This window comes from Symphalangus syndactylus, chromosome 8, assembly GCF_028878055.3.
Source record: "Symphalangus syndactylus isolate Jambi chromosome 8, NHGRI_mSymSyn1-v2.1_pri, whole genome shotgun sequence".
NCBI classification, from domain to species: Eukaryota; Metazoa; Chordata; class Mammalia; order Primates; family Hylobatidae; genus Symphalangus; species Symphalangus syndactylus.
Genome location: NC_072430.2, coordinates 66,939,507 through 66,954,491, shown reverse-complemented (window position 1 = coordinate 66,954,491; position 14,985 = coordinate 66,939,507). Strand labels below are relative to the sequence as shown.

Sequence of the window (14,985 nt, the reverse complement as noted above, 5' to 3'; positions counted from 1 at the left end):
AAAGTTTTTTACTGGGCAAGAAATACGGGCTATTTTTAAAATAAACACTAATTCCCCTCATTCAGTAGAATAAAAATGATATTTTGTACCTTGGTAGTATGCGGTCTGGAAACCTGTGAGTTTGAATATGGGCAGCTAATCCTGGTTTTTTGGCATGTTCAAACAAAGCTATAAGATTGTGAGAGTACAGCTGAAAGGTTTTTCCTATAAAAGAAAAACATGTTACCTTTTTAAGAATCATTTACAGCAGAGAAATACAATTTTCAAGAAAAAGAAAACATAATTACCTTCTAAAATGAGGAGTCCAGTAATGTTCAAAAAGCCAAGCAAAATAGAAAAACACATACAAAAAAACTCTCGGTTAATACTATTTTGAAAGACAATAGATAAAATGTTTTTTAAATTAACAGATAATTTTAATTCAGAATATATAAATTAGGTACTAATAGGTGATCTGGGCAGACTAAACCTTAATGATGCCAGCACATAAAAAGAAATTGTTGTACAAAATCTTATGGACTGAGTTACAATGATGTACATGTGATTATTTTAATACAAGATGGAAAATTCTATAAAGCTATATTATTATTTCTCTGGGACAGACCTATTTATCAATAACTTAGCAAATTACCTTGGATTAAAAATCATTGTGAATGAAGTCTTAAATATAACAGATTAAAATACTTAAAAAAGTAAAACCAACCAATATTATAAGCCACGATACAAGGATAACAGGGCTACAATTCCATATAATAAAAAATATGGCTGTATTAAGTAAGAGGGATGGATATGGTAAACATCTTCTGATTTCTCATTATACATGGTATGATAATATAACAATACAAAACAATATTTATCTTTTTACTATTAGAAAACATACATATATACACACACATATACACAGTTTTATCCTCAACAAGATTATCTGTATTTTCTCAGAACAGGAATATTCTGCCTAAACATTAAACACCCTTCCTTCCTTTCTCCATTTCCCCAATCTATATAGTTTGCTACCCAGCTAGCCAGGCAGCTAAACACACATGTACATGCCTCCTATTGGGCGTTGCTAACTAAGATGTACCCTGTGTAATTTTTAAGCTTATTTCCAAAGACAAGTATGAGTAGGGATAAGCAGTAAGAGAGTTAGAGAAAAGTAAGTTTATATATATACAATTCATAATTGTTAAACAGAATTGGCTTTATTTTCGTAACAGTAATATAAAATATTAACATATTAATATTTTACCAAACCAAAGTAAAAAAGATTTTGGGGAAGCATAATTAAATGATATTAAATATTCTCTTGAGGACTCCAGCTTTTTAGAAGCCATTTAACACACAATCAAATAATATGCTCTCCATAAACAGTGTTATTAGCTCAAATATACAGATTCTTAAAAAATCTCTACTAGAGAGAAATAATAATTTCTCTCTAGTACTCTCTTGTACTCTACTACCAAAATGAAAGCAATCAGCAAACTTCTTGGTAGTCATTTAAATCTAAAATACAAGAAAATATTTTTTTCATAGGTAAGAATTAAAAAAAAAAAAAAGCCTAAAACACCACCTACCCACCCATTCACCCCAATAATAACCAAGAAAGAATAAAATTAGGTTACTCTGGAATCTTGTTCAGAAGACCTTAAAGAATCAGTCCAAGATAGTTAATATGTGTCCAGAACAACATGAATTTCACCAGCAAACACCTGTATAAGACTCTACAGTTTACTAAGCACTCTGGATATTATCTCATTTAACTCTCACAACCTCATAAGGCTGTACTGTTACCCCATCATCCTCATTTTATAATTAAGATAAATGAGGCTGAGAGAGAGTGACTTGCTCAGGATCGCAGAGAAAGAAAATAGTGTGATCCTCTGCTTCTTTCCTGTTAATTCCGAAAGGAGGCCAGGAGTGGTGACAGTGATAGTGGAGGAGGCTGAGTGGAAGGGAATGGCCTCTAGCGATAAGCACTGTGCTATCCTTCAGGTGTTTAGATGCTGGGTGGGTTTGGAAAGCGCAGCCCTAACTGAAGACAGGATCCCTTTCCAAAGTTTCTTCCCATTCTAGGTGGGTAGCAAATGTCCACAAGTCCCAGAGTTACTATATTAGATTATAGTCATCCAGAATTACTAATAACATTTAAAAATGGTGTATATTAAAATTAATTTCTCTGCTTATCTATGGTTTATTTTTCATCATCACATACATACCTGATAATGACATTAAAGTATTATTGATAACATACAGCCAAGTACACTTCCGTGGAAATAACTAAGAAAAAGAAGATAATTAAGATTCTCTCATTGTCATTACTTTAATCTTTTAAATTCCAACATTCTGAAATCGTATAAAAATAACTATTTTCTAACTTCCAGGTAATTACCAAACCCTTAGGAAAAAAAATCTTTCAACATGAACATGTAAAGAGTACAATTTTATCCCTTTAAATATTTAAATCATAAAAATTAAAATTTGGGCCTACACAGATTGATTTAAAATTAAGACACTTCTTTATTCAATTTGTTTAATTTCTTGAGTTAAAATGCCTAATTACCTGTTCCATCGTTGCCTCATGTAGCTCATTGAGATTCAGTGTGTAAATACCATCTTCAGTTCCAAAAATAATGTACTGATCTAAAATAGTTGAGATAAATCACCAGAATTTACCATCATCTTCTGAAATCATTCACTAAAATAATGACTTTACATTGTAATGGCATTAAGAATTAGCCACCTATCCATCTAAAATAAAATTATCTTCTTAAATTTGTATCACCTTCTTTATCTCTTTCCCCAATTCCTTTCTTATTTTTTAAAAGCAGATATATTCTATGTTAGACTAACTCACTCTGACTTTATCTTACTATATAACCCTGCCTTTCAACATAATTTTTGTATTTTAAGATTTTTAAATTATAGTTACACATTTTTTCAAGACACCTCAAATATTCTTTTGACCAAGGAAACAAAAAATTAATATAAATTATAAATCACGACACATCAGAAATAATGAGCACACCTAGTATCCAGATCTTGGTTTCTAAATATTACTTTCCACTAAAAAGAACCAGGGCTTCTTAGAGAAAGACTGCTTCCAATTCTGGGGCAATAAAAGTAGATGCTGAGCCTAGAAATCTTGCTGTGCCAGAAAGTAAAGAAGTGCTAAAAAATGATGAGGACATTTCAAACAAAAGAACACAGGCATTCCCACTGCTCAAAAATTCTGGGATGATTTAAGTGTGAAAATAAATAATAGAGATAGATCATATCTCATGGAATAAAATAAGATTCGTAAGTTTAAACTGATATAAATAAACAAATGAGTAAGTGGGAAAGAAGATAAACTGTCAATGGTTATCAACGGACTGTCAATGGATGCTAAACTGAGTGAGTGAAATTCTGAATGGCAATAGTATATTTATAAACATAATCTCAGTGCATCTCCATATTAATTACCTATAAATCAGAAAGGAAAAAATAGTAACCTGAGAACGGAGAAAGCTAGTGAACACTGCCTTAACCAACAGATCAATATTAACATCACTAGTATTTGGACAAGCTGATATCGTGTATCTCCTGATATGATGTACTGAGAAGATGCACAGTAACATTTCTGTGTTATTCCCATCAAAAATGCATAACCTGATTCAAGCATGAGGACTCATTATACAAACCCCAATTAAGGGACATTGTACAAAATAAGTGGCCTCAAAAAAGTTGAGATCAGAAGTTGAGGAACTGTTTTACACTAAAAGAGACTAAAGAGATATGGAAGCTAAATGCAACATATGATCTTGAATTGGATGTTAGACTGGAAAAATACAAATGGGATGGAGACCATAAAAAATATTATTGGGACAATTAATAAAATCCAACTATGGACTTTGGATTAGAAAGTAGTATTATCAGTGATAAATTTCCTGATATTTATAATTGTACTGCAGTTATATGATTCTTGTTCCTAGAAAATACACGTTGAAGTATAAAGAGTAGAGGAGAGGAACATATTTCCAACTTATTCTCAAGTATTAAAAGTATATATAGATAGAAAGTGGCAAAACAAATGGGGCAAAATTTGATGATTTTTGCCTGATGATTGAATATATAGGAGTTTCTTATGCTATTTTTATAATTTTTCGTAAGTTTGAAATTCTATCAATTAAAAGGTTATGAACAACAAGAACAAAAAATTCCTTAATAAAAATATTTTTTTTCAGGCTAGGCACAGGCTCATGCCTGTAATCCCAGCACTTTGGGAGGCCAAGGCAGGAGGATTGCTTGAGCCCAGCCTGGGCAACATAATGAGACTTTGTCTCTACAAAAATAAATAAATAAATAAATAAAATAAAAAATCAGCTGGGAGAGGTGATACACACCTGTGGTCACAGCTATTTGGGAGGCTGAGGCAGGAGGAATGCCCAAGCCCAGGAGTTTGAGCTGCAGTGAACTATGACTGCACCACTGCAGTCCAGCCTGGGCAACAGAACAAGACTCTGTCCCTAATAAAAAATTATTTTATATATATATATACACCCCCTCTGTTATACTTTTTAATAGTGGCATTTAAAGTCAATCATTATAACCTGTCTTTATTATTGTGTTTAAGTAGAAACACACATTTCCTGAAATCCTCTACTGCCTAATAGCTTCTGTTTGCTAATTGCTAGACACTGGGGTAGGCTTGTTCCTTCCTTGAAATAAAGTAAATATTGGGAGTGATTCATGTTTCAAACAATCACACTGAAAAGCAGAGGTGTTATGTTTGTTTTCAAAGTCACATGTTAATGACAGAGTGGGAATCCAAACCCAGATCTATTTGGTTCCAAATTTTTGCCTCTAAAAATGTTTCCTCACTTCAGAAACAGTCTAAATTTTAAAAAAGTTATTTTAACATCATTTCAGATGTACAGAAAAGTTGTAGTAGTACAAATAATTCCTAAATACCTGTAACACAAATTCCACAAATGCTGAACATTTACTACTTCTGCTTGATCCTTCTCTCTTCCTTACGTAAATGTTTGTTTTCTGAGTTGTTTAAGATAACTTATGAGCATGATGCCTCTTTACTTTGAAATATTTGTGTACGTTAAGGAAAAAAAGTCATATGGCCACAAGACATTAATACTTAAACAATGTTATCTATAATCCTTACTGAGATTATAAATTGTCCCAATAATGTCCTTTTACAGTAAAAGAAAATTCTAAATCAAGGATGCAATCAGTTGTGATTTCTCTTTAGTCCTTTAATCAAGAATAGCTCCTATACACTCCTAAATTTTAATGCCTTTAAACCAAAACCCTATTGACCTATTTAGGTTGTTGCAGGTTCCTACACCATTAGGTCTCTAAAGTCGTATTTTTAAAATAAACAACTTCAAGTCACTGATCATAAAGATCTTTCCCATAATAAATATTTTACTGGAGACGTATATAAAATTCAAACATTTTACCTTTTGTATCAGGATGTATCCAGGATGTTGCACAATTAATTTTCAAAGGACAGCCATCAAAAACTTTTGAAAAGCATGCTCCCATCTTATTTATAAAGAAAGAAATGTTGACTTATTTGATTAGAAAATTTTATATATTCTTGGAAAATAACATCATTGAAATACCAAATTTACTCTTATTTACGTACGCTTGTTGTTTCATTCCAAAACAAAATTCATATTTTCACATCATTAAACCCCTACTACCAAGACAGTCTCATATTCTTTCCTTTTGTAATCCACTATTTCATGGCAAAAATATCAAATTTACCAAAAGATCTATATACATCAATAATATAGTCTAGGAATTTTAAGTTACTACTATTTTTTAGGACTGACAATTATTAATGTGAAACAATGGATAATTTTATTCAGTAACATTATAGTGATTACAATTGCAGTATAACTCTTTAATAGTCACAAGGGACAAAAAGGTTGATATTTATATTATACATTAGACTTTCACTGAATAAAAAAGGACAATGTATAAAGCATCCCATTCATACGATTGGTTCCCATCCCATTCATGGGATCATGGGGTTCCCATTCACAGATAAGTTCCACTGACTGGCCAGGAAAAATGCTTCCCTGGTTCCTTTTAATTGTATATAGTCCATTGTTGTATATACCTCTAAAATGTGAAAATCATTTTAGAGGTAGAAAGATATTTAATCCACATCAAGAAGAGGACACAGTACTATTAATATCATCACATTAAAATTAAATAGGCCTTTGTAGGCTAATCTGATGACTCAACTGCCCGTATTTAACAAAAAGTGAAACACTGCCAATTCCAATTCACGCACTCAAATTAGAATACATGATATGATTTGAGATATCCAAATGCATTCAATATCTTTGTATTTTATGATATCTTAACTTTCAAAGGCTCAAGTATATTGATAGCCAATATACTGCTGCTTCTAAAGAGAGAAAAAACGGCAAATAGTTCACATAAAAATATTCCTTACCAGAACTTTTGGGGTGGGTGGAAGACCATTGATGGCTGGTTTCTATGGGAAAAATAAAATTTACTAGTGTAAGACCTCCTAAGTCTTAAAAAAAAAACGAGACATTTAGAACTTCTGTTACTTGAATTACTGAATTAAACAGACTATGCCCCTTGCATGATAAATACAGTATCATTTACAACTAATTGCTAAATGCCTGTTATACCTACAGGGAAGTCTCGTTTGTCCTTTTTTCGTGGTAACTGTGGTGCTTGTGCTGATCCTTCTGTGTTTTCACTCATCAGTTTTGAAATACCATCACCATTTCCTAAAGAGAATCATGTTAAAAGTTGAATGACCACACAAATAAGCACTTTCCTTGAAAAATTATTTTCCCTTTCTCCCACTATTTGTCTCTCACTTGGATGATCCTTTATTGGGGAACATTCTCTACTCTCAGGTAAGTTAATTTATCTTTGGTGCCTTTCTTTAGATTCTATAGAGGTAGCACTGCATCTTTAGCAGTGGTCTTAATCCATGTTTTTCCGTATCATGAAGAAAAAAAATCTGACCTACTGACTCTGACATGCAAGGCTTTTTATAATTGAACTTCAATCCACCTTTCAGTTGTATCTTCCAGTATATACCCTTTAAAAGCTCACATTTCTATTATAATAGACTGCATAATTCAGATTTCCCAGCTTCAGTGCATTTGATCTACCTACTGAAGGCTCACCAACCCTTTAACATCCTGCAGGAAGGACCAGGTGCAGTCACTCATGCCTGTAATCCCAGCACTTTGGGAGGCCGGGGCAGGCAGATCACTTGAGCCCAGGGGTTTGAGATCAGCCTGGGCAACATGGCGAAACCCCGTTTCTACAGAAAAAAAAAAATCCTGCAAGAGCTTACTTTCTTTATTCCCCATCTTTATCTCCCTCAGACATCTCTGGTCTTCTGTTACATCCAGGTAATTATTTCAGAAGACACTTACATAAGCTGTCTTTCCTAATGTTATGTGTATGTGGGTATACCTTCTGCTATAGACCCTGAAGTTCTGGGGGGCAGAAACATGCATTCACCCTTCTAGATCCTATAATAAATATTTAGTAAGGATTCATATTAGGATTGAAGTGAACTGAAATCTACTTATAGCCCATCCATGCGGAATTAAAGAGCCTTTACAAAGCTTTAAGCTATAATAGGATTGACTAAATAAAAAAGAAATTTTTTGAAATAGGAACAAATGACTCTTATTTCAGTTTTCACTTTGATTTATTCACCCAGATAACAGTATCTAGCCATATGTACTCCATGGCTGCTGATAATGCTAGCCATACCAATAGAGGAAGTCTCTGCCACAGGACCACAACTTGGGCTACTCTGTCTTCTGAGAATTTGGGGAGCTCTGTTCTCTGAATCAGGACAATGTTTTATGGTTGATGCTTTTTCTTCATCCGGAAAGTTGTCTTCAGGGTAACTGCTTATCCTTGGCTAGTGGTACAAAGACAAAAAAGTACTTTAACAGTTATCATTAGGCATCAGAGTCTTTAGGGAAAGGGAAATGCACCTTTTTTCTTTCTTCTATACAGTTCAATTCACTGGGCTAAGGGAGCAAAGTAAGAGGTGAGTTACTGCCCAACACAACTATCAACTTGCCATGTGATTTTTAATCAGCCTTAACTCAAAACTGATAAAATTTTTATAATATAATTATATAAAAATCCATAAAACAACTAGAAACAATCAAGAAAAATGACTCCACTAACATGTCAAATTGTAGTCATAAGAATGATAAATGATGAACTCTGTTTCCCCTCCATGTAGTCAAGTATTTTCTTCAATAAGCAATAACCTATTTTTGCCTTTTTCTTTTTATTTTTTACTGAGATGGAGTCTTGCTCTGTCGCCCAGGCTGGAGTGCAGTGGCACGATCTCAGCTCACTGCAACCTCCGCCTCCTGGGTTCAAGCAATTCTCATGCCTCAGCTTCCCAAGTAGCTGGGATTACAAGCACACACCACCATGCCAAGCTAATTTTTGTATTTTTGGTAGAGACAGGGTTTCACCATGTTGGCCAGGCTGGTCTCGAACTCTTGATCTGAAATGATCCACTTGCCTTGACCTCCCGAAGTGCTGGGATTACATGCGTGAGCCACCAACCACGCCTGGCCGTCTTTTTCTAATAGCTATTAAAAATATTGTATTCCTCATGAAATCTTCTTTACTATATATTTTACACCATCATACACTTCTTTTGAAGAAAACTCTATTCATCTAAATTACATTTAAGAAAATTTTGAAAAAACTCAAAATTATTATAAAAATTTAACTATATTATTTAAATAAGGATTTGGTGTTCAAAATCATTAAGTAGCTCACCTTAGGAGGTAGGGGAGGTGGTATTGCACGTTTTGAGGTTGATCTAATACAAAGAAGAAATGCAATTTAGATGATGATAAATGACCATAACCGAAAACATACATACTATTAAATATGTATTAAAATCAGTTTCTATACAGAGGATGTAAAAGACAGATCACGATGCAGAGTATAAAATCTTTAGGAAGACCTAAGACCTCACTCATATTGTCAAATTCTATTAGTATGTCTATAAAATAAAGATTTAAAAAAGTGGACACAAAGTCTTATTTTACTCTTATGGTTATGCTTTGCTATATTTCATATGTAATAAAAACTAAATTAGCTTCCTGGTTAAAGAACTGATTCAGAATTTTAGAGTTGGGACCCATAGATTCAAGTGGGTATATCATCAAACCTTTTGTCACTCAAAGTAGGTCCTCAAACCAGCAGAATTGGCATCATCTGGGAACTTTTCTAAATGCACAGAATCTTCCTTTTAATAAGCTCTCCAGGTCAATAAGTTTGAGAAGCACTTATCTAGTCCACTGGTCCCACACGCTTATCCACAGTCACTGCAATCAATTAGGTGGCTTTCAGGATTCTTAGATCCAGTCCCAAAGACTGTATTCTATACTAGAGGTTGGCAAACTTTTTCTATGAAGGGGCAGAGAGTAAATATTGCAGGTTTTGCAAGGCATACAGTGGTTGTAACTATGGAACTCTGCTGTTATAGTGTGAAAGCAGCCATGTACGATACATAAACTAATGAGCATAGTTATATTCTAACAAACTTATTTACGGACACTGAAATTTGAATTTCATGTAATTTTCATGTGTAATAAAATATTATTCTTTTGATTTCTTTTCAGCCATTAAAAATGTACTTACTATTCTTAGTTTGTGGGCTGCCATAGTTTGTTAACCCCAAATGTATAGGCCTAATGTGGGAACCTAGGAATCTGCATTTCTAAAGAGCTCTATAGGCAACTGCAGTGCACAGACAGGTTAGGAACAACTCATGAAGGCCAGCCCCCTCACTTAATTGTAGAGGTAACTATATTGGAGAGATGAAACCGGGGCTTTTTAACTCTGTCATAGCATTTTTTCCCATGACATCATGTGACTCACCTTTCAGTATATTATCATTACATAGTATATTCTGATTAAAAACAAAAACAAATAAAAAACCTTAATGATCAATACATGATGCTTTCTGGTAAAAGTCAAAAGCTTTACCTTAATTAATGGCATAACTTTTTCAAGAATGCAAATTAAAGCTTATTAGAATAAATCACACGCCCCATACTGTTCTTATGTAATCAAATAAAATTAGTTACTAAATTAGAAAACAACTTACTTGCCAGTATTTGTACCATCAACAAAAGGATTCCACTGTAACATGAAATTTGGGTCTGATGACAATCCCTGTAAAGATAAAAATATAGTTTAAAATGTTACTTTGTAACAGGTATTAACCATTTTATTTGATTCAAGAAAACATTCCAGTGTCATGATTATTAATCATCTTGGCATTCAGTCAATTTTTCAATCTCTAGCTAGATTTGCTTTGTCATTTGACATATTTAGGTCAATGACTCATTATCAGTCGACCTGAACTTAAGAAATTCCATAAACATACTAAACGTAGCTTCAAATGTGACAAACCTTCTTTATCAGTATGTGAGTATATTCCAAAGAAAACAACAAAAGAAAACTGAATTATCCACATCATCACTCCATTAGCATGGAAAACTAAATATCGTATTACTAAACTGTCATGAATTTATTGGTGCTACTACTTTTTCCTATTAGCATGGAAACTGGGGTTTTATCATACAGCAACATTTACAGTAAGAAAAGCACTACTTCCAAACATTAAGGATGAACTCAATAGGCTAGGTTAGGCTAACTCTAATAATATCTTGCTTCATTACTTTTTTCTTTTTATTTATTTATTTATTTTTGAGACGGAGTCTCACTCTGTCGCCCAGGCTGGAGTGCAGTAGCTTGATCTTGGCTCACTGCAACCTCCGCCTCCTGGGTTCAAGCAATTCTCCCTGCCTCAGCCTCCTGAGTAGCTGGGATTATAGGCACACGCCACCATGCCTGGCTGATTTTTGTATTTTTAGTAAAGACAGAGTTCTGCCATGTTGGCCAGGCTGGTCTGGAACTCCTGACCTCAGGTGATCTGTCCGCCTCAGCCTCCCATAGTGCTGAGATTACCGGAGTTGGCCACTGTGCCCGGCCACTTTTTTTCGTTTTAGATAAGGAAAGAGGTAACTAAACAGTAAATTCAAAATAGGAGCAATGGTTAAAATAGAAACTATATTAACAAATAAAATACATTTAAAAAATAGTAAGGCAATACAGAATGTAGAATTTACTATAAACCAAACACAATCAGTTAAAAAAAAAAAAAAGGTCCTAAGAGCTTAAAGCTGAGAATCAAATTCTGTGTATTTAATAACATCATGTAAAACTTTCAAAAGACTAAGAAGGTTAAAATGAAATGATTGAAATAGTGTATTACATTGTACTCTAGTAAAAATACAACTAACTATAAACTTTTAAAAACTTTAATATGGGAAAAATTGTCAAAATTAATGCTTAAAAGAGTATATTACTTTGTTTTCTAATCAAAGTACAACTAACTAAAAAAAAAAGTTTTCTCAAATCTTAATGTGAAAATAATGCTTTAAAAATTAATTCTTACCATTTCATCTCGTGCTTCTGTTTCTTTTCTCAGAGGAGGTTCAAATTGTAATTTGTCAACTGCAAAATATATAACAGGTATGTACAAACTCAGCATCTCAAAGGGTTGATCTCAGAAATGTAATGACAAGTTTGTATATGGGGTAAGGGAGGGAGAAAGACAAAAAATATCTTATTTTTTGACTACAAGAATACCACTTTGTTATGCTTACCAAAAGTAAATAACAAACTGGGATCTTCCTAACATTTCTACTTAATTCTTGGTTGGAATCAGGAAAATAAACAAACAGTTCTTTTTGTATAAAAGAGATTTTCAAAAATTCATCAAAAGTAAATGACTAAGTAAAAACTTTAAGGATTTTCTCTATGCTGTAGACTCTGATTTGAGACAGTTTAAGCTATAGCTTCATGGCAGAAATGAACTAAGAAAAACTACCTAAAAATTATCTAAAAGAACAAATGACTTCTGTTCAATTAAATGTCACAATGGCATTCAGAAATCTGATATATTTTGTTAAATATGTATTTTATTTGGCCTAGTCATACTGATTTCACAGTTATTCAGAATATTCAAAGAGTAACTTCTTTTCTATAAAATATTCTAAAACAGAGAAAAGGAGGGTTTATTACTTCCTCATAAAGTATTTAAAATTAAAAAAATTCTAAAATCTAATGTGACTAAAAGCCCCCCAAATTTTTTAAACACTCATACTTGCATCATAGAGATGCAAAATTCCTAAATACAATCTTAGCAAACAAAATATTTTTAAAAAGCACTTTCAAATAGGATCCGGTTGTCCTTATTCCTAAAAACAAGATTTGTAAAAAGCAAATACAAAGTACTGACATAATTCATCACATTAAACAAAAACAGTATGTCATAAATTTGTCAATGAAAGTTTGGAAGACATTCCATAAAATATAGTATCTACTTTAAAAAATAATCTAAAATAAAAAGTCCTTGGTCATTAATGACTTATTTAACATAATTAAAAAACACCTGAATTCAAGAACTACTACTATAATTCATAAAGAACCTCTTTAGTCTTTTGAAACAGAGATAAGCTAAAGTTTGTTTTTGTGACAACCAGAAACACTGGCAAGCAGGTCTAGAGCTGCATTTCACATTATATAAAATGTGAAAATAATATATTATTATTATTATTATTATTATTTTGAGATGGAGTCTCACACTCTGTTGCCCAGGTGGAGTGCAGTGGCGCAATCTCAGCTCACTACAACCTCCGCCTCCCGAGTTCAAGCTATTCTCTTGTCTCAGCCTCCAGAGTAGCTGCGACTACAGGTGTATGCCACCACGCCTGGCTAATTTTTCTATTTTCAGTAGAGATGGGGTTTCACCATCTCATGAGGTTTCCTGACCTCAGGAGTTCCTGACCCCAGGTGATCTGCCTGCCTAAGCCTCCCAAGGTGCTGGGATTACAGGTGTGAGCCACCAGACCTGGCCATTTTTAAATAACAGAAATTGGACTTACCCTTCTGTATAAACAACTATCTACATGTAAACATATATATGTCTGCATGTTTGTGTATATACAGACTAAATCAACTGTTTGGAGGCAATGCACCACATACACCATAAGTCTGTGATTCTTAAAAGAAGGAAAATACATGGTGGTAAGAGCCATATTTACCCTGACTTTCTGCCTGGGGGCACTTTCCAAACTAGGACACAAGAAAATGGAGCCCAAAGAGAAAGTAACAGTTTCGACAGGTGAAGGGAACAAGGATTTGAATTTAGTGCTGCTTAGGTAGAGGGCACAGTCCCAAAAATAAGCTGTATGAAGGATGAACTCCAAAAATATGCAAAGAAGTTTTCTTAAGTCTTTGGCTGAATACTAAGAGCAAAGCAAGAGTATGCAAGTTATCTCAGAAAACAGCTAACAGAGCGCTGTAAGCTTCTGGAGATCCCACTGTACCAGGAAAAATTTGGCTTTCTACCAGAGGAAAGACCTTGCTGAATACTCTACTAAAACCTGACACAAGCCTTGAAAGGATTAAGTAGACATACCAGGTAATTAACTCTTTAAAGAAAGAGGATAAAAATCCAGATGCTCAACATTGTATTACATTGTCCAAGATACAATAAAAAAGACAACCAAAGAAGCTAGAAAACAGGAACCATAACCAGTTGAAAACAAATTAGTAAAAATAGACCCAGAGGTGACACAGATGTTAAAATCAGCAGACAAGAATTTCAAAACAGCTATAAATATGTTCAAGGATTTAAGAGAAAAGATAGACACAGTAAGTGAGCAGATGGAATAGCTCAGTAGAAAAACAAATTATATATATGGATGTGTGTGTATATACAGGTATATTACATATATGACTGAAAGTCTAGATCCAAAAAATGCTTGCCTGAAATAAAATTCACTGAATGGGCTTAACAGTAGACTCAATACTGTAAAAGAGATCAATAAGCTTCAAGTCAGGGCAACAGAAAGAAAACTGAAGTACAGCGAAGGAAAAAAGAAAAAACTTATGTGTGGATACATGGAGAAGAGTGGAGTGGGAGTACAAAGCCTCCATGACCTGTAGACAACATTCAGCGTTCATACATATATAACTGGAGTCCCGGAAGCAGAAGAGAGAGACTGGGGCAGAAATTTTGAATAAATAGTGGCCAAGCACTTTCCAAATTTGATGAAAAATATTAACCTACAGATCTAAGAGGCTCAATGAGCTCAAGATAGAATACAAAGAAAAAATGCAGTCAGACACATCACAAATTGCTTAAAAACAAAACAAAACCCACAAAAGTTTCATATTGCAGTACCTCATATCTTTTTTTAAAAACTGAGTTGATGTCATGAATTGGGTTATAACTGGCAGCTTTAAAAAATACTCATGTAGAAGAACATACAGGTATGTTACAGTTCAGTTTTTCTTTTCAAAAACAGTTATTCTGTCAATATAGGCTTTTATTTGGTAATTATATGTCTATTTTTAGGATGAATATAGCTTGTCAAAAAGCCTCAACTATACCAATGGTTAAAAAAAAAAGTGTCTTGAGTTTGTGCTTCCTACTTGGGAAATCTGTGATTACTTCTCTGGAGACAGAAACACTTACCTCCCTAGAACTGTTACTAAAGAGATTTGTAAGACAATATAGATGCTTCCTAACTGACCAAGGCTTGACTTACAAGTTTTCTGACTTTCTGGTGGTACAAAAGAAACTGTACTTTCAATTTTGATCTTTTCCCAGACTAGGGATATACGGTATGATACTCTCTTGAGATGCTGGACAGCGACAGCAAGCCGCAGCTCCCAGTCAGCTACCCTAACATTAAGTATTCTGAGCATGTTTAAGCTGGCTGGGCCTAAGTTATGATGTTTGGTCTGTTAGGTATGTTAAATGTTTTTTTTTTGACTTACGATATTTTCAACTTAAATGGGTTTATTAGGATGTAACCCCATCGTAAATCGGGGAGCATCTGTACATCTTACTCA

At 33.6% G+C, this 14,985-nt stretch overlaps 1 protein-coding gene across 3 annotated transcripts in view; it reads right to left on the bottom strand.

Annotated features, from left to right (window-relative positions):
* Nucleotides 1-14,985, bottom strand: part of MAP4K5 (mitogen-activated protein kinase kinase kinase kinase 5) — a 123,389-nt gene that overhangs the window by 17,170 nt on the left and 91,234 nt on the right. For 2 of the 3 annotated variants that reach the window (XM_055289433.2, XM_055289434.2), the window contains exons 15-25: nucleotides 11,516-11,574; nucleotides 10,160-10,227; nucleotides 8,821-8,863; nucleotides 7,780-7,933; nucleotides 6,673-6,770; nucleotides 6,464-6,505; nucleotides 5,454-5,538; nucleotides 2,558-2,637; nucleotides 2,214-2,274; nucleotides 288-290; nucleotides 90-204 (exon numbers count right to left, since the gene is read on the bottom strand). In XM_055289433.2, the coding sequence (XP_055145408.1) occupies nucleotides 90-204; nucleotides 288-290; nucleotides 2,214-2,274; nucleotides 2,558-2,637; nucleotides 5,454-5,538; nucleotides 6,464-6,505; nucleotides 6,673-6,770; nucleotides 7,780-7,933; nucleotides 8,821-8,863; nucleotides 10,160-10,227; nucleotides 11,516-11,574 (808 nt within the window). The remainder of the gene's footprint in view (nucleotides 1-89; nucleotides 205-287; nucleotides 291-2,213; nucleotides 2,275-2,557; nucleotides 2,638-5,453; nucleotides 5,539-6,463; nucleotides 6,506-6,672; nucleotides 6,771-7,779; nucleotides 7,934-8,820; nucleotides 8,864-10,159; nucleotides 10,228-11,515; nucleotides 11,575-14,985) is intronic. The other variant, XM_063644580.1, reaches the window with a different exon arrangement.